Source organism: Fringilla coelebs, assembly GCF_963513975.1.
Source record: "Fringilla coelebs genome assembly, chromosome: 25".
Taxonomy (NCBI): Eukaryota; Metazoa; Chordata; class Aves; order Passeriformes; family Fringillidae; genus Fringilla; species Fringilla coelebs.
In genome coordinates, this window is record NC_140051.1 from 6,043,290 (window position 1) to 6,068,040 (window position 24,751).

Genomic DNA, 24,751 nt, shown 5'->3' on the forward strand with positions numbered 1-24,751 from the left:
TGCTGCCCACACGGGGTCGGTGGCGTGGCGTGGGGAAAGCTGTCCCCTTCAAGGCAAGCAGCATCTGCTCCTGGTCCTCCCAGCGGTCTCCTGCCTCCCTCTGCTTGCTCCTGTCACTCTGCCATGCTTCCCCACTGCTTCAATGCTGCCCCAAAGGCAGCCAAGGACAACTGGAGTTGTGGGGAGCTCCTGCTGAAGGTCCGTAGGCACTGACGTGCTTCAGTGGGGCTGGAGAGAGAGCAGAATGCTGATCCATGGCAGGCTGGAGAACACTCTGAGCGCTGCCAGAGCCAATTCCCCAAGCACCTGCTGCTGTGAACCTCAGTGCCTCCTGCCAGTGACCTGCTCAGCCTCCCCCGTGGTGACACAGCACTCTGAGAGGTGTTCCCCAGTGGATGCAAGTGATTTGTATGCACTGACCTGCCCTCGCCTTCCATTTATCTTCACATTTCTAACAGATGCTGACTGGCCACTTCAGCTTCCCTCCCCTGCCTCCCTCGCCTCCCCCTCCAATAATTAATCAGGAGATGCTGGTTTTATTTCTAGGGCTGCACTTCGTGTGTTAATGAGGGAGGTTCTGTGTGGAAAAACCTGCCCAAATGGAGCCTTCCAGGTGCTGCTCCCAAGCTCTGAATGGGCAGTGATGCTTTGGTGCTGCCTTTCTCCCCCCAGAGGGAATTGCAGCCCAAGCCAAGCCTGCAAGGCTGACCTCAGCATCCTGCTCCCCTGCCTCCTGATGGATCCACCTTGCCCTGCTGCCTCCCTGCCACAGGTCTGGCACCTCGTGCCCAAAGCTCAGCACAGCTTGTGGGATGGAGAGAGACACGTTCCTGATGTCTCCTGTTTGGTTTGCTGTCCAAAAGGCCTGAATTCATATCTCAGAAAGTGCAGAGGAATGAAAAAAAAGAGGGAGGGAGGGAGGGAGGGAGGGAGGGAGGGAGGGAGGAAGGAAGGAAGGAAGGAAGGAAGGAAGGAAGGAAGGAAGGAAGGAAGGAAGGAAGGAAGGAAGGAAGGAAGGAAGGAAGGAAGGAAGGAAGGAAGGAAGGAAGGAAGGAAGGAAGGAAGGAAGGAAGGAAGGAAGGAAGGAAGGAAGGAAGGAAGGAAGGAAGGAAGGAAGGAAGGAAGGAAGGAAGGAAGGAAGGAAGGAAGGAAGGAAGGAAGGAAGGAAGGAAGGAAGGAAGGAAGGAAGGAAGGAAGGAAGGAAGGAAGGAAGGAAGGAAGGAAGGTACAAAGCTAGAGCAACAGGGAAACTCCAGCTGGTGAATGGGGAAATGCACCATGCTCTTTGTCAGGAATATTTCTGCTCCATTAAGCTCCTTTTACAACTTTGTCCCTGGAGCAATTTTCCAGCCTCTGGAGGGTCTTGTTCTTCCCCTCAGGTGCTCAGGGGATGCAGCAGGTACATGAAGCCATTTTTTTCAGCAGTCAGTGGGACAGGGTGTGGCACCAAACTTTTGGGACAATCTAGAACTTCTCTTGTGCCAGGCACTTCCCTGGTAATTTTGCACAAATATACCCTCCCTGCTGTGCAAAGGACAAGAAGGAGGCTTCAAGATGAGAATAAAAGGGACTTGTGGGGTCATGTCCTTGCACCTGCCTGCAGTTCATCCTCCCAGTGTTCCTGGAGAGCACCGGGAATTGGAACCGGGTGGAGAAGTGTCTGGAGGTGGGTTTGAGCTGGGCAGAGCTCAGATGAGATCCTTCTGGATGTTGCAAAACAGAGAACAAGGTTTCCAAGAGCTGTTTGACATCGCAGCTGCTTGGGAAAACACCTCCCAACAACCGTGGCATGGTGCTTTATGGATTTGTTCAAAACCCATCGCTGCTGCAAAACTGGATTTCCTGATGTGTCACAAACACCAATTTTTCCTGCTTCAGCAGAGATCAAGGTTCTTGCTCCAGTTTTCCAAGGCTTAACATGGCTAAATCAATGTGGCTGAACGAGCAGTATGGATCTTTTATAATGTCAAATTGGTTTTTAATAATGGCAGCTGATAACTCTCTTGTAAAGCTTCCTGTGATGAGCTCGTGGACAGCCAGAAGGCAACTTACTGAAGGTTTTAACGAGCCCATAAGTGCCTTGCTCACCTATTAACATTCAGTTGTTATTCATAAACAGAACCTGAGTAAAATGGAGCAGAGAAGAGGGGAGGATGCTCCTGCAGCCCCATCCACCAGCTCCACTGCTGCGGCTCTCTGTGATTTCTTCCTCCTGTCTCCGTGGCCTGCACCAAGCCTGGCTCCCAGCCAGTGCTCCTGGTCCTGCCAGCCTGGAGATCAGAGGCTCCTTTCATTTATGTTGTTCCCTTGAAGGTATTTATAGATTGCAAATGTGCCACTCGGGGTCTTTTCCAGACTATATAAATTCACCTGCTTTAGCCTCTCCCGGGATGACTTGGCCACTAACTCGCCTGTCACGGCTTGTGCTGATTCCCACCCTTGGCCAGACTCCAGAGCAGTGCAGGGCTGGGCAAGGGGGCTCCCTGTGCCAGGAGAGGGGTGAGGGTCTGGCTGTGGGCACCCTGCCCACAGGACCTGATTCTGTGACTCCCTTGGGCTCCCCAGGCTGAAGGGCAGCACAGGCAGAGGGGATGCTGTGGGACCTATCCCAGTGCTCCTGTGCCTCTCGGGTGGTCACAGGGTGACTGTGGGGTGTCTTCATTTCCTGCCCTCTACCACTGACAGGCACCTTTGGAGTACCCAGCTCCAAATTCACCCTGCTCCCACCATCCCACAGATGCTGTATGACCAATGCAGATCATACAATCATAATTCCAGAAGGGTTTGGGTTGGAAGGGACCTCAAAGCTCATCTTGTCCCATGGGCAGGGACACCTTCCCCTATCCCAGGCTGCTCCCAGCCCTGCCCAGCCTGGCCTTGGGCACTGCCAGGGATCCAGGGGCAGCCCCAGCTGCTCTGGGCACCCTGTGCCAGGGCCTGCCCACCCTCACTGAGAAGAATTCCTCATTCCCAATCTCCCATCCATCCTTGCCCTCTGGCAGTGGGAGCCATTCCCTGTGTCCTGTCCCTCCATGCCTTGTCCCCAGTCCCTCTCCAGCTCTCCTGGAGCCCCTTCAGGCCCTGCCAGGGGCTCTGAGCTCTCCCTGGAGCCTTCTCCTCTCCAGGTGAGCATCCCCAGCTCTCCCAGCCTGGCTCCAGGGCAGAGATGTGCAGATTTTCTCATCTTAATTTCTTTTCACTGAACACCATCTCGGTCTGTGTCCCAAGATGGGCATTTCTTCCCCTGTGGGCTGGGTTTCATTCTGTTGTTTCCTTTCTCATATTTCTAATGTGCTTTTGTTTTCCTCTGGCCTCTCTGGAGGGAGTACCAGGTGCCTCCCATTTCAGTATCTTCTGCAAATTGAATTTGCTCAGGTGATGGAAGAAAACAAATTTCAACCAGGAAAGAGATATTTTGATCCAAGTTTCAAAGGGGTTATTACAGTCAGCACTGAAAACCGGTGATTAAAGAATGAACAAAAAATAGAATACCTGCAGTGGGTCCTTTTAACACTGAAGAGGGAGGGAGGAACTTTTCTAAGGAGACATTCTTCAGGGAAATAGCATTTTTCTGACTCCATTGATTGCTTCCCAGCTAAGAGTACACACAAGCAAATAAGAGAGGACAGTTTGGGATTTGTCAGTTCCTAAACAATGCCGGGGCTTTGTTTTGGTTTTCATGTTTTAGTGTTTTTGATTCTGCTCTGGTTTCTGAAGGAAAGCTGCCAAAAGCTGCAATGACACACCTGAGCCTTTACCCGGGCTCTCAGAGGGATGCTCAGCTGTGTCTCCTTCTGCACAAGGGGTTTTACCCAGCAGTTCCATCCCTTTTTCCCATGAATGCAGTTTCTGGCTGGGCTGCCAGGCTGGTAGAGCCCCTGAAGAGCTCCCCAAGCTCCCAGTGAGAGCACAGCAAACCCCACAGGGTGTCAGTCCGTGGAGGAGCACTGCAACTTCATCCCTGCCCACGCTCACCTGAACACACACTTCTCTCTTTCTGCCCTACAAGGGCTTGTAATCCTTCAAAACCCAGCGTGTGGGAACAAACTACTGACTTCCCAGCCCTGGGAAAGCTGTTGGACTCAACAAAATCTTCTTTAGAAAGGTCTTCATCAGGCCACGGCTCCTTACAGCAGCACAGGACTCCTGGGGGTTAACAGGGGCTGCTGGGGCTCTAAAATGCCCCATCAAGCACTGCACAAATCCAGCCTGCAGGTTCTGAGGGAGGATTTTGGAGCTGCCAGCAGCTCTGAAGCAGCACTCCCGGCAGCACGGCTGCTCTGGTGGTGAATAACCCGGGGAAGTGGAGTGTGTCGTCGGCTTTAATTAACAATGCAAAATAAAGTGGTTGCTTGCCATATAAATCGTGTTTACTAGGAATTACTTAAAATGGATAAATATTTTCTTGGACGCATTTTAATTGCTTAATAAAAGTACCAAGAACACCCACAAATACCTTAAATAAATGCATGGCTCAGGGAAAGAATTAATTAACATTTCATTCCTGGGAATGGCTATTAATTGCTACAAATTGCTCAGAGAATGGGTTTTGTTGCTTTATTGCCAGCAGTACCTTCAGTTCCTGGGTGTGATGTGATAGTCCCCTCCCCTCACCCTCACAGGAGAGCTGTCCCCAGTGGGATGCCCTGACCACCACCCCAAATCCCCCAAGGTCCCAGAGCCTTGGTATCCTCCACAGGATGGATGTTTTGAGGCTGACATTCTAGCATCCTTTGGAGGTCCAAAGGGGACAGGGACAATGGATGTCCCCTGCTAGTGCCAGCCTTGTGAGAAATGATGGAGTGAGGTTCCCAGCCCGAGCGGTGTCACGGTGCCCCCTGCGCGGCTCCGCCGCGATGCATCGCACAAATCGTTTCTTTATTACGGGTAAATTTTCATAATGGTGATGTATGGGGCTGTTCCTCTTCCCCCTGCCTAATGAAGACGTGTGGGGCTCGTGTGGCTCCTCCACCTCCCGCTCTGAGCACGGGTTCATTTGTCAGCAGCAGGCCCTGGGTAACCTCTCCCCATCTGCATCGCGCGGCTGCGCCTCCAGCCTGGGCTCAGCTCAGAGCCCCGAGGAGTCTGGCTGAGCCTGGGCTGGCCCTCGAGCACGGGGGCTGGGCTGTGGAATCACAGAGCCAGGGAATTGTTCAGGTTGGAAAGGAGCTCTGAGATCATCAGTCCAACAGCTGACCCAGCAGAGCCAAGGTTACACTAACCCTAAGGTGTCCCTAAGCACCACAACCACACGGTTTCTTCAACACCTCCAGGGATGGTGATGCCACCCCTGCCCTGGGCAGCCCTGCCAATGCCTGACAACCCTTTCCATTTTCCATAAAAAAAAATCTTCTCTAATATCCAACCTAAACCTGACCTAGGGCAACTTGAGGCCATTTCCTCCTGTCCTGTCCCTGTTCCCTGAGAGCAGCGCCTGCCCCCTCCACCCCGACTGTCCCCTCCTGTCTGGGAGTTGTGCAGAGCCAGAAGGGCCCCCCTGAGCCTCCTCTTCTCCAGGCTGAGCCCCTTCCCAACTCCCTCAGTTGCTCCTGGGGCTCCAGACCCTTCCCAGCTCCGTTTCTTTCTGAGCTATGGACATGCTCCAGCATCTCAATGTCTTTTTTTTACAGTGAGGTGCTCAAAATTGGATTTGAGATGTGGCCTTGCCTGTGCTGAGTAGAGAGGAAGAAAGCACATGGAAAGGTGTTTCCTTGTGTATTGGATCCATTGCACTCAAGGGAATGTTTCCAGGCCTCCAGCTCCCATCCTGACAAACCTCCATGCACACACAGCTGCTGCAGTGATCACCTCTTCCCAAACCTCTCTATCCCAATTTAGGGATCTTGGCTCCACCACGAAGGGAACCTTGAATTCTAATGGTGGAAACGCCACAGCTCAGATGCAGAGATGCCAACTTTGCCCATCTCCCCCTCCCTACTTTCTTCCCCTATGTTTTTTATTTTTTTTAATCAAATAAACAAGGAGAAAGATTGCAACCTTTCCCCAAATTTCAGACTTTTACCCCTGACAAGGACATGTTTGGTGTCTGATTGCGCTCACCACGATGCACCAGTTGTCGCTACTGGGGTTGGATTGTTTTTAAACACTCTGGGAGTTTGATGATAATAATAACACCTCACTGCAGAGGAAAATTCTGGCTTGATTTTCCATCTCATCTCGGCTCCAGTGCTCCCACTCCTGCCAAGCCAGGAGGCTGGGATGAGCCTGATTGCTCATCAGCTGCAGGCTTCAAGGGCAGTCCCCGGGTTTTGCATCTCCTCCTCACCATCAGCAGGTCCCGTGGGTGGGAAAAATCCATGAGGAGCTACTTAGAGCTCCCCAAATCACACCTGAAGATGTTCAATGAGAGTTCAGCTCTGAGGAGAGCGTTGGGGAACTGGAGGAGAGATGATCAGGGACACCCTGAGGTCAGGTCTGTGCTGCCCAAGACACAGGCACCTGAAAGAAGTGGGGTGAGAAGGTTTCTCTCTCCCAGGTGACACAATTAAAGCCATGTCACCAGTCCATGCACCCACCATGGTTCATTTTGGGTGAGAAACCAATCAAAACAGCCTTTCTCTCAGCACAGTGATCAGAACAAATTGGCTGCAGAAGCAAGAGGGAGAAGTAAACAAAGCTGTTAACTTGTCAATGACTTGACTGATCAACCGTGGGGAATAGTTGCAGAGGGCTGATGAGCCGTGCAGGTAATCAATGGAGCGGCACTGCCGGGCTGCAGCTGGGCTGCACACAGCCCCAGAGACACCCAGGGGCCCTGGAGCCCAGGGGCAGGGCTTGGCCAGGGCATGGAGGGGAACAAACCCTGCCTAAAGGTGCACCCAGGGCGGGCAGAGCGGGGCAGACCCGCCTGGATTGCGGATGCTGGATTGAGCAGCAGGGAGGGTGTCCTGGGTTGTAAGATATGGCTTGGGGATTCTATTTCCCATCTGTGAGAGGTGGGGCAGTACTCTGCTGCTCAATGGGCAGTTTTCTTTATCTTTCCCACAATCAATCCTCCCTCCAGGAGATCTCTGCTGTTCATGGCCAGTGAGTGTGGGCACTTCCCACAGCCATGAGGTGATGCCCGCTGCCAGCAGCACAGACAGACCCTGGCCATGGATCCTTGGCTGCTGGGCTGTGGTCTGGCCCAGCCCATGGTAAATCATCACCTCTCAGGTGTTCACTGATGGGGGCCAGACATCCAAACCCTGGTGGTGTCTTAGGTTGGAAATGGGGGTGTGTATTCTATCCCCATCTGTCAGAGGTGGGGCAGTTATCCTCTGTTCATGGGGCAGTTTCCTTTATCTCTCCCACAGCCAATCCTCCCTCCAGGAGATCTCTGCTGTTAATGGACCATTTATGATTAATTATCTTCTGTCCCTGGCCAGTGAGTGTCCCTGCAGGGCTGATCAAATTCCATCATCCCACTGGGAGATGCTCTGCCCAGGGCAGGAGCCAAGCATTCCTACCTGGATACAATCTGAGATTTCAAGCATTCCTACCTGGATACAATCTGCCCTGGAACAGCACAGTAGCCTTTGCCCCCTGCATTCCCAGAGGAGCAGCTTTCTCCTGCCCTGCATTCCCAGAGGGAGAGCAGGCCCATCTCCAGCAGCCCTGGAGCTGCAGAGGAAAACTCCCCCCTTGTGCAGGATCCTGCTGCAGCAGAGCCACAGCTGGCACTGCAGGAGGGCTGAGCCCCCATGGGATGGGGCTGTGCCCCCACCCTGACACACAGGGGACAGGGACTGCTCTGACTCTGGCTGTGGTTGTTTTTTTTTTTTTTTTTGTGTTGTTTGTACTATTGCATCATTGTATTTTTAATTTTCCTAGTAAAGAACTGCTATTCTTATTCCCCTGTCTTTGCCTGAGAGCCCCTTCATTTCAAAATTATACTAATTCAGAGGGAAGAGGTTTACGTTTTCCATTTCAAGGAAGGGTCCTGCCTTCCTTAGCAGACACCTGGCTGTTCACACCAAGACAGAGGGGTGGCCAAAGCCCATCCCACCGTGTCCTCCAGGGGCTGGGAAGGACCCTCCCCTGGAAGGAAACCAGAGAGGCTGTTACTGGAAAAAGCTGGGAAAGCTGTTACTGTTTCAAAGGGAAAGCATCAAACTTCATGGACTGGAGGATTCCTTCTGCAAATTGAGCTGTTTTCATGACAGATCAAAACAAAATGCAGACACTTTAGATGTGCTGTTTTAATCCTGCTGTTTAAAATCCCCCCTCCTCCTCCACCCCATCACATGACAGGGCTGGGCACCAAACCTGTCTCCATTAATCCCTGTTTGGCTCTTCTCTTGCCACTATGGATGTTTTTCTGCCCCTCCCCTTTCACAAATTCACCCTCTTTCACAAGAACTCCTTTTCCCTCTAAGGAGGGGACTTAAGATTTAAGAATCTTTGGCCCCAGAGTCATGGAATCATGTGAAAATTGTACTTCTCCCCCCAAGTTAAATTATGAACATTAAATTCCTCATTTTAATGTATGCAGGGAAAGTTTAAAACCATTCAGAGTATGACAGCCAGCTGCCATAACTGCTTATCCTGGGGAAACACTGGGATGTGACTCACCCCCCAGTCCTGGATGAGCTTGGAGGTGTCACCTCTCCTCGGGGAGTTTTCTACCCTTTTGGCAGTGATGCTGCATTTCATTTTTCCTGCCTACATCATCTTGACTTACCCTGCCACACAATAGACATGACTAATAGCTTAACTATTATTTTGGGTAATCCAATTTCATCACGTGGTTTGTGTTTTCTCAAGTCGTTTAACAGGATTAGTCCTTTCTGGGGTCTTCCTACCCCACTCCACCCCCGTAGCAGAATGTCTTTAGCCAGATTTGTGGATGCTGGCATCTTGAAGAGCTAATTCTCTGCTGTGTTTATCCTCCTTCTCCATGCAAAGTGAATCCTAGTGCTGTGAAGCTGCTCAAACTTGCCTTTCCCTCTATTCCAGTTCTTATTTTCCACCTGTGCTTGGGGCCTTTGCAACTTGACACCTTGATGTGAAATTCCTTTGAGATTTTCAGGAAAAAGACAATGTTGAATGGAGACAGAAACTCAGAGGTCTTCATCAGCATAAGAAAGCTGCTCTTGGGAATCTTGAAAGTGTTGCTGGGCTGGGACCTGACATTCCAGATCACTGGAGCTGCCAAATCCACACATTTCAGGGCAGAAATGATTGGCACAGCAGGCAGGAATGGCTTGTGCCTTTCTGCACATGGAACTCATGCAACAGGGAGTTGCTGGGTGTCTGGATCTTCTCCAAGGATTTTCTTTTTCTTGGCTGGCTCCTAAAGCTCCTCTGAGGCTTTGAGCTGGTCCTGAGTTTGGGATGTTTTCAAGGGCTTTGTGGTTTGATCTCTGCAGCATGAGAGGGTCTGCCCTCTCTCTGGCATGGCAAGAGCAGACAGACCTCGGGCCAAGTTTATATTGACTCAAGGATGGTGGCCCATCTTGGACATGTCAAACAGCCCAGGCAATACTTTGGGCCACCAAAAATGGTGCCCACCAGGCTGAGCCAGCTCTGTCTGACTTTCCAGCCCCAGCAGTGCCCCTATGACAGTCACTGCTCCCATCCCTTGTGCTCTGTCCGAGTCCTGGCATGTCCTCAGGTTGGTGTGAGGCACAGCTCCTTCTCTGGCAGGTTCCCTGGCCTGCCCTGCCAGAACAGTTAATTATTCAGGGCTCACTGTGTCGAGATCAGATGGTTCACATTAGCATTATCAACAGGATATCAGGTTCATGTTAGGATTATCAGCAGAGGCAGCTGAGTCACATGGGTGAGACAGGCTGAGCCCTCATTTTGTGGGAATGTCCTCACAGAAGATGCCAAGGGCAGGGATTTCTGTGGAAGGAACTTGGACTTCTGCTGGCTGGAGTGTGAGCAGCTTGGGCATCTGGCAAGTCATGAGGGGGAATAACAAATATCCAAAGTGTTCCCTTGTGCTAATGCAAACACACAGGCAGCTCACAGGGGAGTAGAATAAAGCTAGGAGTTCACCAAAAGATCTTTTCTTCATTTCAGTATGAAATTCATCCACGGAATCACAGAATTGCTCAGTTTGGAAAAGACCTCCAAGATCATTGAGTCTGGGCCTTACTTGGCACTGCCAAGGCCACCACTAACCTGTGTCCCCAAGTGCCACAGCTACACACCTTCTAAATCTCTCCAGGGATGGGGACTCCACCACTGCCCTGGGAAGACTGTGCCACGGCTGTTCAACCATTCTGGGGAAGAAATTGTTCCTAACATCCAATATAAACCTCTGCTGGTGCAACGTGAGGCTGTTTGTTCTCATTCTGTTATTCGTTACTTGAGACAAGAAACCAACCCTCACCTCACTACAAGCTCCTCTCAAGCAGTTGTAGAGAGCAACAAGGTCTCTCCTGAGCCTCCTTTTTGTCAGATGAAACAACCCCAGTTCTCTAAGCCATCCATCCATCCATCCATCCATCCATCCATCCATCCATCCATCCATCCATCCATAATCCCTCCATCCATCCTTCCTTCCTTCCTTCCATCCATCCATCCATCCATCCATCCATCCATCCATCCATCCATCCATCCATCCATCATCCATCCATCCATCCATCCATCCATCCATCCATCCATCCATCCATCATCCATCCATCCATCCATCCATCCATCCATCCATCCATCCAGTCGTTCACCCATGCCCAAAATTATGGTCAAGCCCCTCATCTCTCACAAATCTCTGGAGTGCCCTTGACACCCTGGCACAGCTCTGCCCTTCTCAACCACGTCATGGGAAAACAACCCACGTCCTGGTGCAACAGAGTGACCCAGAGAGCTCTGTGATTATCTATTGGCTTCTCCATAGAACAGCATGAAACAGTATTTAAAAAAAAAGAAAAAGACATCTCCCAAAGTAGCAGCCACTTCAGTAACAAAGTGGAGCTAAGGAATAAATGCTCGTTGATGAAAAAACAACTTTCTAACCCAGAGACAACACCCTGCAACAACAACACCTTTTCTCTTTGTTTAATATTTGCCAGCAGCTTCTAGAGCGGAACAGAAAGCCAAGGGTATTTTTGAGACCTGAAGTGAACAGGGTTACTCCCCAATCCCAGAACTCCTTTGGGGTCTCTCTGGGATGGGGGGTGCAAGGGTGGCTGCTGTGTACCCCAAACAGTTGGTGCCAAGCCAGGTGAAGAGGATGCTCAGGGTGCACAGCACGTCCTCAGCACAGGTACCACTGTCACGCAGGTTTGGGGAGGAAAGGCTCCCCTGCCCCAGCTCAGCCTGGCCCAGCTTGGCCCTTGATCCTTTTTGCTGTTTCCTGATGAACTCAGCCTGACCTGCCAGCTCCAGCTCGGCAGTGGATCCACATTCCAGCAGCTGAGCCCTCTGCCAGGGTCCAGTCACGGTACTGGGGAGGCCACCAGGACACACGGTCCTGGAGGGCACGTGGGACACACGGGGTTTGTTGTGGGACCCACTGGGTTTGTTGTGGGACACCAGCACCCACTGGGTTTTCCCATTCTCCTGCCATGCCTGCTGGCCTACATTTTGCAGCTCTTCTGACTGCTCTGTTGGGGAATGAGTCAAATGAACAACTGATGCTGCTGCAGTCACCAAATCCCCACTGGTTTACTGGGGCAGAGACAGTGACAGAAGTAGATGCTCACAGATTTGTCCTCCTTTTAAACATACCTCTAGCCCCCACAATCTGCAATAAAGGAGCAAAGAGGTAATCAAGGAGTGAAATCCCTTGGAACAGCTCCTGCAGGGCTGTGGTGGGTGCCACCTCTGTCCCTATCCCACATCCTCCTTGCACACTCTGCTTCATCCTTCATGCCTCGCTCGTCCCTGGTCACATTCCTCCCTTTCTGGCAGAAAAGCCTCAAACAGAGCTGAAGGCCTCTTAAATCAATGTCTTTCCTGACTCAGAGGCTGTAAGAGGATTCATTATTTATGTGGCAGAAACACAAAAGCTTAGCATATTTTAAGCTGTCTGAAACAACTTCAAGGCAACTCTTCCTCTGTCTTCTTTTTTTTTAACAAAACACATTGAGATGTCTCTGAACTGAGCGGCAGGGGGAAACTGTTTTTTTAATTCCAAAAGATAAAATAATATGTACAGATTGAGGGAGAGAATGAAAAAAACCCCACAATCTAGCTTGGGATCACCAAGGAATGGCCGTCAGGGGATGTTGCCTGTGAGGTGTTGGCATAATCCTTGGACAGACTCTACTGTGACGTTGTGGCATTGATGTTGTGGCAGTGGGAGAGGTCAAGGAGAGACAGCTCTGCCCCTTCACAAGCACATGCAGCTGTAGCCTTCAGAGGCAGAGGAGGTGCTGGGTGTCTTTTTTTCCCCTCTTTCTCCCCATTTTTACATTTTCAATTTAGTCACAGCATCTCTAATTTCCTTAGATCTGAAGCCACCTTGTGAGACTGGAAGGGAACGATATAGAAGAAAGATGAGGGGGAAAAAAAACCACCAGTAATCTTGTAAAAGTCAGTTTTGAAAAATCAATTTTCTTGTGTGACAAGATTTGCTTTAGGCTTTTCGTTCTGTGAAATCAGCCCATCATCCTGCGGGAACGCATGAAGGAAGTGGCAAGTGTGGTTTGGAATAACTCAGATTAAAGACTGCTAAATTAGGCACAAAAAGCTGCCACTTCTTGCAAAGGGAGAGGAGATCTGGCCAGAGGAGGCAATGATGCTCCCTTCTGAATGACATTCCCAGCTCCAGGAGTAAATCTGGAAGGAGGGGTGACTGACAAGGCTGGGAACACACACCCACAGCCCTGGAGCAGAGTTTGGAAAACTCCCTATGCTGCTGACTCCTGGGATGCTGGTGCTCCTGGCTGGGATGGAGATGAGCACCACCTTGGGGCACCCCATGTTTCTGTGAGCTCTCCTGGAACACCCAACCCCCTCTGGCAGCCCTACCACGGGAGAGGCTTCATCCAGCCCCGGGCTGGCTGCTCCATCACTCTGCTCTGGTACCTTTCATCATCTCTATGTCAGCGATGGTGCTCACCAGTACAAAGCATTTTCCTTCCCCCCGCCTTTCCCCCCTCCATCAGACTCTCTCCCCTCTATTTTCTCTCCTAATTAGTTCAAGCTGCCTCTGAACATCTCCCACCTGCTTGTTCCCATTACCTTGACAAGCCAGGGAATGGGAAGACAAATCTCCCTGTCCTCACACCTCCATGAGTGAAGGCTCTTCCAGCTCTGTCTTCCCAGTCTCACCTGGAACTCTGTGCCTTGGCAGAGCCCCCCCAGCAGCCCAGTCTCACTTCCCAGCTGCAGGGATAGTTGTGCCTTTTATTTCACTTTATTTCCTTTTTTTAAAGCCTGTCTCTCCACCTGCCACCCAGCCATGCTCCGCTCCCTGTCACGGGGAGCTGGCAGATGGGGCTGATGCATCACGAAGGAGATCTGAAGAATTCATTTCCTGGTATTTTTTTTTTTCCCCAGCTTTCATTTTCACTTCAGAGCAAAGGTCCAGTTGTCTGGGAGGAAGCTACAAAGACAAACCCAGGCAGGAAAACAGAGATAGTCAGGAAAAATGTTACAGTGCCGATAACTTGAGACCTCGGTGTGCTTTGCATTTATTTCAACTCTTGCTTTAGCTGCATTTTGCTATGTCTATAAATTAGATTTATTCTGTTACTGCTGTGAAATGCCTGCGGGCCCCTTTCCCACTCCAGCTTCTCTTCCCTCCACTGCCAAGTTTGGCTGCAGGAGGCAGCAGCAGAGGTGACAGCCCTGCCCAGGGACAGCATATGGGCTGCCAGCGTCCTGCCGCTGGACAGACGGCAGCCGCGGCCACTGCAGGGGAGGGAGCAGATGGAGAGGGGGAGCAGGGCAAGGAAAACTGCACACTGGCAGAAATGAGAACTTTCCCAAGCTGGACTGGAGGAGGGAGCTGGCTGGGGGGGAGAAGCTCCAAAGTGTGCCAAGAAATGGCAGCAAAACCAAACTGACCATTCCGTTTCAAGATGCCGAAATGCCTCTGCTCTGGAGCAGACATGTGTTGAGCTGCTCCCCACCTCATCTCTCTGCAGCCTTCTGGAGACTCCTGAGACTCTGCAGAAGCTCTTGTGGGGCTGCCCCAGACCACAGAATCCCAGGATAGTTTGGGTGGGAAAGGACCTTAATGCTCATCTCATTCCAACACCTTCCACCAGACCAAGCTGCTCCAAGGCCCATCCAAACCAGCCTTGAAAGGGTCCCTGGGCAGTCCCTGGAGGAGAAGTCTGGGTGATTTTCCTGTGAGTGGGGCACTGAGTGCAATGAATGTGGAGAAAAGTGCCTGTGCACCCACTGACTTCACACCTTGTCTGCAGCCACCGGGGCCCTGCAGCATTTCAAACCCTGGACAGTCCCTTTTAAATATTAAGAGAGGCATGATCATAATTCAATAAGAGTTAATATGGCAGATCCTCCTCCCTGGTTGTGGTCTTGGTTATCAGAAGCTCTGGGAATGCAAGGCATGAGGGGTTGGTGACTTATCCTGGGCCTTCCAGGAACAGGCAGAGGAAAGCAAGGAACACAAAAACACACCAGCTCCCAGGAGACACTTTTCAAAGCCACCAGAATTGCATATTAAAATATATCCAGGTTTTATAGTGCCAGAAGAGGGAAAACAGTCCCTGCTCTAGCTTGGCTGGAGGCAGTGCCCGTTGAATGGATCATTTGCCACTTCTCTCTCAAAAGCTGCCAATGAAATCATTGCCCTGAATCTCTGATCAGCTTCCCACGATCCAATAACTCCTTCTAGCCCTTACAGCCTATGGATGTGTGAATATATTCAGCTGACTGGAAGAGGTAGAGACAACTCTGGGTGTTAAACCCCAAACAGGCCTTTCCTGGCCTTTCACCCAGAACAGGGATCTGTGCACATCCAGAAGCTTGACTGGCCAAGCAAAGAAGCAATGGAGATGTAGCTGGAACAGAGACATCTTGCTCCCACTGTCTGGGGTGTTTTCTCTTTCTGCTCATCTGACCTGGCAGCAGCAAACAATTCCCTTGGCTCTTCTTTCCCTAAGACCTGAATTCCTTGACTCTGTGATAGATATTATAGATCCTCATGCTCGGATGGAACAGGGTGCACCCATTCATGAGCCCAGCTCTCCTCACTGCCTGGATGTGGGAGGCACTTTTATTTCACCTTCCCTTTTATCCTGCTAAGGATGGATCCCTGGGGGCAGACCTCTGGCATGGGAACAGGTCTGATCCCTGGGAAGTGAGTGTGAGGAATTAGGGATGGGATTCCCTGGGTTCTCAATGTGAACCAGTCATGTGGAAGGGGTGGAAACAGCCTCGAATTTCACCAACGGAGGTTTAGATTGGATATTAGGAGAGATTTCTTGACTAAAATGGGGTTCAGACATTTGAACAGATTGCTCAGGACAGTGGTGGAGTTACCATCCCTGGAGGAATTTACAAGATGTGCGGATGTGACACCTGGGGACATGGATTAGTGGTGGCCTTGGAAGTGCAGGGGTAAAAGTTGGACTCAATGATTTTAGAGGTTTTTTTCAACCTAATTGATTCTGTGATTCCACGACTTGCTGACTTTCATTCTGGGCTTCCCCCTCTGCCATAACCAACTACTCAGGGATGGCAGGGAATGTCTCTTGGCTCTTTCCTTGGGATTTGTTTTGGAGAAGCTGGGTCTGTGCTGAGCCCACGACTGACTGATGATGGAAGTGCTCCTGGCAGTGAGCTGGTCCATCCAGCCACATCCACTGGGGCAGGGAAAGTGCAATGATTCTGCCAAGCCAAGCAAGGGCTGACCAGCTGCTCATTCCCTCCTCCATTCCTCATCCCTTTGATAAGGCTTTCCCAGATTTCTGCTGCTTTTCCTGCTCTTTGCCAGGCCCCAAAGCAATGCTGAGCCACGAGGGAGCTGGTTCAAGTGTCTGAGCAAACTTCCAAGCCATTTCCAGCAGGACATGGGGCACGTGCTCTTGCAGAACTTGACTCCCCTGTAGGAGCTGAGGCATCTCATGAATAAATCTGGTGAGGTCCCCAAATGGTGCAGATGAGGCTCAAAGGGTAAAGAGCAGCAAAGCTCTGTGGAGTTTGAACTTCTCCCCAGGTTTGTTCAAACAAACTGTGGGAATGTGTCTCCGTGGGAGGAATGCCTCCAAGATGCAGAGTGTCAGGCAGGCAGGCCAAAGCACAGATGATGCACATTGTGATGTTCTTTTTCTTTCTCATAACTCCTTGCTATCAGGTGAAATTTTTCTGTATCTACCTGAACCCACAAAATTCTACCACTTTTTCCCCCAAGGCCAGCAGCCAAAACACCCCAAACCTGTACCTGGGCATGTAAAATCCTTGGAGACACCAAAGGCACTTGGGCTCTTTGCTTGTTTTCCTAAATCTGGGTGGGAAATGCCTATCCTGTGGAGAAGCTGGAGGAATCAGGCCAGGGAGCTTTTCCCAGTTATCCCTGGGAAACAAAGTTGTCCCTTTGTTTTCCCTGGGCAAAGCCAGGGGGAAGCCAGGACTGCCTCCCACCAGGTGTGTTCCAGCCCCAAGGCCTTCAGAGAAAACCTAGTTAAGGAGCAGTTGAGTTTGGATTAATATTTGATGAGCGACAGTGAGCTGCTGTTCAGAGATAAAACAGTATTTACTGAGCAAGGGCTTTCCTGCCTTACTGAGCCAACAAACAAACAGTGCTCAGGGGGAAGCACGTGGAGGGGAGGACAGGGCATGCTGTGGGATGGCTCAGCAGGACCAGGGGATGGTGGGGCTCCAGCCCTGAGCTGCAGCTGCCACTCACAGAGCTGTGATTCAGGCAGCAGCAGCCAGGGCTTCAGCCCAGCAGGGGTGGGTGGAACTTGGACTGCACTTGCTGTGATCCCTGTCTGGCCGTGGGATGGGAAGAAGTGGGGCAGCACCATCCCTTGGGTGGCTGGCAAATAAATGTCCCCTGGCTCCTCCTGACCTCTGCTCCTGCTGCAGCACCTGCTGGACTTCTGTAACATCCCTCAGCTATGAAGAGCTAGCTGTGTGCTGCTCACAGCTGCCGTGCTCAACACCTTGCAGCAGCTGGGAGGGCTGTCTCCCTCTGCCCAGCTATGTCTGTGTGTCTGTCTGTCAGTCCCACACCTTCCTTTGGGAGTGCAGTGGTCCCCAGAACTGCAGCTGGTGCTGGAGGGTGGCTGCACGTCTCCCTCTGCCACCAAAGATAACATTATTTGCAAAGGTCTCTGCCAGCCCTGGGGGCGAGAGCTCTGTGTGGATGCACAGAATGAGATTTGTATCACTGCCCTGCCTGCACCAGCTCCCCATTGCTCCACAAAAATAATCATCAGCTCAGGAGCCCGAAATGCTCAGGGACTCTGCCTCCTGCAATATTAAACCTTCCCATTTTCTTCTGCCACTTTAAAGATTCTCTTTCTTACTGCGAGTGATAAATAATAACAGCAAAAAAACACCCCACAGACACACAACAGACATCAAAAGCCACGAGAAGATTGGCAAATAGAGAGATCTGAAGGGAGCAAAGAGGAGGCCTGGTTGGGAGTCGGTTCACGTCGCCCTGACTTCTGTTGCTTCCCATTAATTTTACCCGCCATCGCAGGTAGCAGAACAACGGCGACAGCTAATTACTCTCCCTTTCCCCTTCCTGCCCGTTTGCTTCCAGCAAAAGAAAGCCAGTAAATTCCCCAACTGCCCCCTCCCCATCCCAGACCTGCCCAGGAAGCTGCAGAGGTGCGTGGGAGGGGGTGTTGAGGTGGGATGTGTGCTGGAGCCGTTTGCTGCTCCAGCCTGGCACTGGGATGCTCTGCCAGCAAACGGGCTGGCAGGGGCTGGCAGTGGCTCAAGGGAGGGGAGAGGAAAGGTTAAGGTGGTTCCCTACCACCCTTGGGACACCAGGGAGCCTCTTTGCCTTCCAGCCCCATGGTCATGGTGCTAAAGCAGATGGGGACACATCCATGGAAGCGCTGCCGAGGAGCCCAGGTGCCCTTGAGTCTTTTCCAGGTGGAGGATGCTGCACTGGCAACACCCAAGGAGGTTTTTGATGGGCTGAGCTGCTCTTCAGCTCCAAATGGAACCTGACAGAGGTGGGATGAACCTGACAGAGTTGGGATGAACCCAGCCAGACAGGATAGAAGACCCTACAGAAGCTGTAGGATGTGTCTGTGCAAAGCTTGCTGTATATGGAAGGAGGGAAAACATCAAACCCCTGCTGCCAGAGGGTTAATTCACCCCTGTGCCAGAACCCCCTGCTCAGGATCACTGTGACACCTCACCAGCCTCTGCCCCCCCTTGCTTTTGGTGACACTGGCCTGTCCTGTGTCCAAAAGTGAGTGACAGCCCAGTGACATGGTGGGCACACAAACCTCCCTGGGGAAATGCTGCTCCTCATCAGGCTGCTGCCAGCGAGGGCAGGGCTGGCATTTCAGCTCCTCCTCAGCTAGGAAAGGAGCAGAGCAGCTGTGCCTCCAGCCCAGGACAGCCTGGCCCAGCCCTGCCTGCCTCCCAGCATCAAGAGATGCCAGCAGGTTTTAGAGAAGATGGATTCTTGCTTAGAAAATGCCACTGAGGCCAAAGATTTTGTGAAAATCTGTCAGTTTTGAGAAAATGCCATTAACCCTCTGCCTTCAGAAGAGAAGACAAGGTGCAGGCTGTAACTTTCCACTCTGGCTCTGGGAGTGGATTGCTCCAAGGTCTCTTTTCCAACCAAGTTTTTCTTGCATTAAAATCGACCTGTGTGTGATTATATAAGCAGGCATGAAGAAAAGTTCCTAAGGAAAAAGCAGCTAAATTTAATCAAAACTGTGTTCTCTATAGGGGCAGAGGGGCCTTTTCATCTCTTGGGAAATTGTGTTGAATTTTGTTTCTTTTCCCTTGCCCTCCTAACTAAGAGAATAGGAGGTCTGGGCTTAAAATCCTGGGTCAGCAGGACCACGGAGGTGGTTTGGTGCCTTCATCCTAACAGAGAGCCCAGTTCATGGATGCTTCCCAGGGGAACATCTATGGGTGAGATACTTGACCTCATGTGCTTTTCCCAGGAAGAAAACCCAGGATGCAAACCCAATGCAAAACCTATGGCTCCTCAAAAACTCCAGCAAGGTGAAGCTTGCTGGTGTGTTGGTGGCAGAGATGGCCCTGCAAAGCTGGCTGTGGATTTATGGCCACAAAAGGGGATTTAGGTTGTTTAAACATTCTTCCTTTGTGTTCAGAGTTATTTACTGACAAACATATTGGGGGGATTAAAAATGAATATTGTCTGAAGATCTGGGATCTCTGTCCAAGCATGAGGGAAGCCGTAGGGGATATATCAGAGTGGTCCTTGCCCGAGGAGAAAAAAAAAAAATCACACATCCTATTGTTTTTTTAAGGCAGAATTAAGCTCATTTTCACCAGTGGTGGGGTCCTGAGTGAAACTGGGGATGGCACCAAGCTCATGTTCTGCCTTCTCAATCCTCCAGATGTCTCAAGACTGGGGTTTTACAGTTCCCATCCTTCTCTCCTGGCTAGTGTCAAAGTGCAGGGAGATCCTTACTTGAGTGACCCACTCCAGAGGGCTTCAAGCTTAAGTGCTGCAACATCTGCCACTTTTACATAGTGAAGAGCTTTGGGAGTTTGTGGAAGGGAAACAAATCCCCCCTCCATCAATCAGAGCCTTTAAGCAGAAGGAAGCCCCAGCGAGCACTGCTGAGTCCTGTTTGCTTGTCACAGTGGTAGGGAAAAAGCCTCGTGTGAAGTTTACATGCTAAGGGAACTCAAGAAATGAAAAATCCAAAGTGATTGAATTTGTCATGCCTCTTTTTTTTTCCTGCCCAGAACCCTTTTTATGGGAAAGCATAGCCTGAAAAAACACACAATTAATTTTAAGAGTAAAATCCATCATGAAATGAATCCCAAAGCCATTTGCAGCAAAGTAGAATCATGGAGGCTCAGGAGACAGGAAGGGTGACAAGACCTGTGGCCTCAGGATGGGTGAGAAGGGAGGAAGAGGGCAGAGGGTGGCATTTGCAGCCAGAGGGGACAGCAAAAACCTGTGCTACCAAGATGGCAGCAAAGATGGGAGAGGAGTATTGGATCCACCTCTGCTTGGTGGAGAAAAGCAACTCAACTTGGCTTGGCATGGATCCCAAGGGTGGAAACAGCCAAGAGAAATCACAGAAAGCTTTGGGCTGGAAAGCACTTTAAAGCTCTTTTTGCTCTACCCTGTGCCATGGGCAGGGACACCTTCCCCTGTCCCAGGCTGCTCCAAGGCTCATCCAGCCTGGCCTTGGGCACTGCCAGGGATCCAGGGGCAGCCAGCCCTGTGCCAGGGCCTGCCCACCCTCACAGGGAAGAATTTCTCCCCAATATCCCATCCATCCCTGCCCTCTGGCAGTGGGAAGCCATTCTCCCTTGTCCAAAGTCCCTGTCCAAGGAAGTGGAAACCCTCGACTGGAGCCTTCCAGGCTGCTCCAATGCACAAGGGATCAGCCCAGCTGGTTTTGGGGATGCTGTGGAAGGTTCCTTTGTTGAAAATCAGGCTAATGGAGGTGGTTTTGCCACTGTCTGTTTCCCTGACCAGAGATGGTTGTTTTGCCTTGTACCAGAATCAGTCCTTCACCCAGCCTGCCATGCACTTTGTTTTCCTACCAGCTGTAAATATGAAACCAGGGCTATTTGTATCTTTGACATTAATTGACTTCTTGAATTAATAACTCTTCTGTGTAACCAGGAACACAATTACTGCTTTGTTGTGCTGGTATCCAGCTGGAAGGGATAGTTCCTACCCAGAAACTTGATTGTACTAATTAAGCTGTACGAGCCTAACAGGAGGAGGGTCATGGTAACCTGTCCCCGGAGGTGCCTCCTCTGTTTTTATCCATGGATGGTTCTGCAGAGCCAGGATGGATGGTGAGCCTGTGTGTGCCTGCTCAGGCCTTCCAGGCAGGAGGGGTGAGTGGCTGATGGATGAGGCAGGACAGGGCTGTACCTCGTTACACAAAGCTCTTTTCTCCCAAAGTGTGCTGACAGCCTGCCCTGCTTCCCAGAGCCATATTTTGTCTGCTTAGACAAAGAAACTGTGATAGGAGGGGTGTTTTTTAATCTAGGAAATCTCACACCCAAAGCCAAGGGCCCATGGCAGTGGCTCTGCTCAGTGCAGAGCATCTGCTCTCCTGCCCATCAGGAGTGAGACAGAGCCTGGGTGTGCACTCACAGAATCACAGAATCTCCTGAGCTGGGATGCACCCCCAAGGGCCATCGAGTCCAGCACAGTCCTTGCCCAGACCCCCCAACAATCCCACCCTGGGCATCCCTGGCAGTGCTGTCCAAACCCTCCTGGAGCTCTGGCAGCCTCAGGGCTGTGCCCATTCCCTGGGCAGCCTGGGCAGTGCCAGCACCCTCTGGGGAATGAACCTTTCCTGAAATCCAATCTAACCCTCCCTTGGCACAGCTCCAGTTGTTCCTTCAGATCCTTTCCCTGTTCACCAGAGAGAAGAGAGGGCCCAGGGAGGCTTGTGGCTGGCAGGGAGCCCATGCACCACCTGTACCCCAGACCTCCCTCAGCAACAAGTGATGCATTTCCTGCTGCTCCAAATCTCCTCAAGCACCTGTGCCCCGCTCTGAGCTCACCGTGGCCAGTGCAGGGGCACTGCAGACTGTGGCTGGCAGATGTGACCCCACCCACTCAGGGACAATGTCCCACTCCAGGAGATCCCATCCCCTGTGTCCCCTCACATCCCTGCCACCTGCACCTGCTCTGGCCCCTCCTGGGCTCAGCTGGCAGGGAGGGCACAGAGAGGCTTATGGTGGTTCCTAAGGGTTACACAGAGATGGTGACAGAGCTGCTTTGTTCAAATTATAAAAGAGTGTGCAAAAAAAGGAGAGGAATTCTCCCATAACAGACTTCTCACTCGGCGTGCATTGCTCATGATGTCCCCAAACAGATGGCTCTGCCAGCTCAGAGCCAGGCCCCCTAATCCACTCCAGGTGCCCATGAATCCCTGACCAAGAAGCTGTAGAATGTGGCAGACACCTGGTGAGTGGCAGAAGAGGAACCTCTCAATGTGCAACAGCACCAGGGAGCCACCAGAGTGGGGACAAGGACCCTGCCACGGCAGGGAGGGGTGTGCTGGCTCCAGCCATTGCCCACAGGGGCAGCAGAGGCCGTGGGGATGAGCCACAGTGAGCACCAAGGGGTCAGAAACACAGCAGGAGCTGGAAGGGCCACCAGAAACCACAGCCAGAGGTGCTGAGCTCTTTTGGGTCACCTGGAGGGGAAGGCAAGATGCTCTCAGCAGAGGGCTGGGCTGAGGTGCTGGGGTGTCAGGAGTGCCCTCACCTGTACTGGGTGACAGCAGGGTTGGCCTTGGCAGAGCAGTGGAACTTCACAGTGTTGTCCTCCAGCACCGGCTGCGGCTCCACGGACAGGTTCACCAGGGGGGGGTCTGCAAAGAGAGACAGGCCATGAGCAAGCCAGGACAGCTGAGGCATCCCCTGCCTGCTGCCTGCCAGCTTCTCAGGCTACAGAGCAAAACTTGGCTGTCAGAAAGCCTGGCAAAAGCACTGGGACTCCTTGGAGCTGTGATATCACAGAATCCCAGAATGGCCTGGCTTGGAAGGGACCTTAAAGATCACCCAGTTCCATCCCCTGCCATGGGCAGGGACACCTTCCACTAGACCGAGCTGCTTGAAGTCCTGCCCAGCCTGGCCTTGAACACTTCCAGCTTCTCTGGAAAACCTTTTCCAGGACTTCATCACCCTCACAGGGGAGAATTTCTTCCTGAGATCTCATCTAACCCTGTCCCCTGGCAGTGGGAAGCCATTTTTCAGTTTAAAGCCATATAAGGTTTGTCAGACAAGCTGATGCCACAAATGCTGCTCTTCTCTTGAAGGGCTTCAGCAAATAAGACAGGAAGAAGAGCCACAGACACCATTTGATGTAACATTTCACTTGGAAAATGTGACTGCTGGCTCTGATTCTCATTTAAGGACATAAACTCGCCTGCTTTGAGACACTCCAGTTTAATATCTTGCTGTATAACAATGATTTTTTGTCTATCCTCTAACTTTAAAGTGGCATTTCTGCTCTTTCATCAGCCTAATCATCTCTGCCAAGGCCTTACTGGTGTCACAGGCTGCTCCAGTCTTCCAACTGCTCCTCAGTTTCTCTCCTCCTTTTCACATGAAAAGCATCTAAATGCTTTAGCAGCAAATACAATTTAGGAAAGAACCGATAAAAACAAGCAGGAAATGGGTGAAATGTTCAGATGCAGAATATCCAGAGCTGTTTTAATTTTTCTTCATGACTGAGGCCTTCAGCTTTAGGTTTTAAGCATGGGACCTTATTTGAGGGCAAAAAGCAGAAAGAAATGGCCTTGGGGAGGGGTTTTTTTTGGTGCCTGGAGAACCAGCTGTCCCATGGCAGAGGGACTTGGGGCTCATCGACCCAGCTGAGGGGCTCTCCTGCCCTTGAGGTGGGAGTCTGCTGCACACAGGCAAGAACATCCTAAAACAGGACATGTTGCATGCTCAGCTTTCCCTGCCGCCTCTCTCCTCTTCCAAGTGCTCCAGCAAAGCCCTTCCCAGCTGGAAAACTGGGAAATGCTGCAGGTGACAGGGCAGGGGGCAGAGAAGCCGGGTGGTGCCCCTGCTCCAGGGCACCTCCCTTGGCTCAGGTGTGCTGGGGCATCCCCGAGCCCTGGGCTGGCTGTGGGGTCAGCACTGGACACCCCAGAGCTCGAGTTCCCGTGGGGATGCTGTGGAGCCACGGCTCCAGCCGAGCCCAAGGGGTGTCCGTGGTTTTCCAGGGATGGAGTTTCCCTGCTGGCCTCTCCCTCCAGCACCCCCAGGTCAGCTCCTGCTGCAGGGACCGGTCCAGCTGGGCAAACGGGTGTGGGAACTGCCTCCACAGCACGGCTGGGTTATCCCAGCCCTGCGAGCTGCCAGCTCAGCCCGGGGACAGCAGCGCAGGGTCGGAGGCGGCCTCGGCAGCGACCTTGGCCGGGCGGGAGGGGAGAAGGAAAGGCGGAGTCCCGGCAGCGCTGCAGAGCCTCCTTCTTCTCCGCCCCGCGGTATTTACCCAGCCGGAGCCTGGCTTTGTTGTGAGCAAAGCCACCTGCCTTCCTGATGGGAAATTATGACGGGGAAATTATAGGTATTTTCAATTTACCCTAATTTCATTTTAAAATGTGCAATTCAAATGACAATAAAGATGGGCGCAGTTGGGAATATAAATGAGCTTCCCTGACACAGCAGCCCAGAGATGTATAGCGGGCTCCTAATTCATTCCCAGGCATCCTGACACTTCTCTATTGTTAGACAACAACAGCTAATCACCTTCCTTTGTTAAGTATGAATCACACTTCTCTTTAGTAGCTCCCCCATTGTTTGATGGGTTAGGAGCTGTGCCTACGATTTACAGAGAGGAACCTCTTTGTATTAAAATGAGCCCGGCTCCCTCCTGCACTCAAAATAATAAAAAAAATAAAATTAAAAAGACAAAAAAAAAAAAAAAAAGAAAAAAAGCGAAGGAAATGAATTAAAGTCTTTGATCTCGCCTTTCAGAAATGGGATTGGGCTTTCGAGTATTGTGGGTGCTGCGGATAGCGTGGGTTGCCTGTGCCACTGTGTTTCGGGGCATTTTAAAGGGAAAAAAGACACAAATTGTAACTCATCAGGATGTAATTCCACTCAGTTGCAATTATAATTCCTGCCTGGCTTCTTGTAATGAATTTGAATGATGGAATGAGATAGAGCCAGCCCACAGGCGGCGGGAGGAGAGGGTGTGAGTGCTGGTACA

At 51.4% G+C, this 24,751-nt stretch overlaps 1 protein-coding gene across 1 annotated transcript in view; it reads right to left on the reverse strand.

Moving 5' to 3' along the window:
- KIRREL3 (kirre like nephrin family adhesion molecule 3) overlaps positions 1 to 24,751 on the reverse strand; it is a gene marked incomplete at both ends in the record, with an annotated part of 375,278 nt that overhangs the window by 27,292 nt on the left and 323,235 nt on the right. Inside the window, one exon of the mRNA XM_084221395.1 lies at positions 22,292 to 22,397. Coding sequence (XP_084077521.1) covers positions 22,292 to 22,397 — 106 coding nt within the window. The remainder of the gene's footprint in view (positions 1 to 22,291; positions 22,398 to 24,751) is intronic.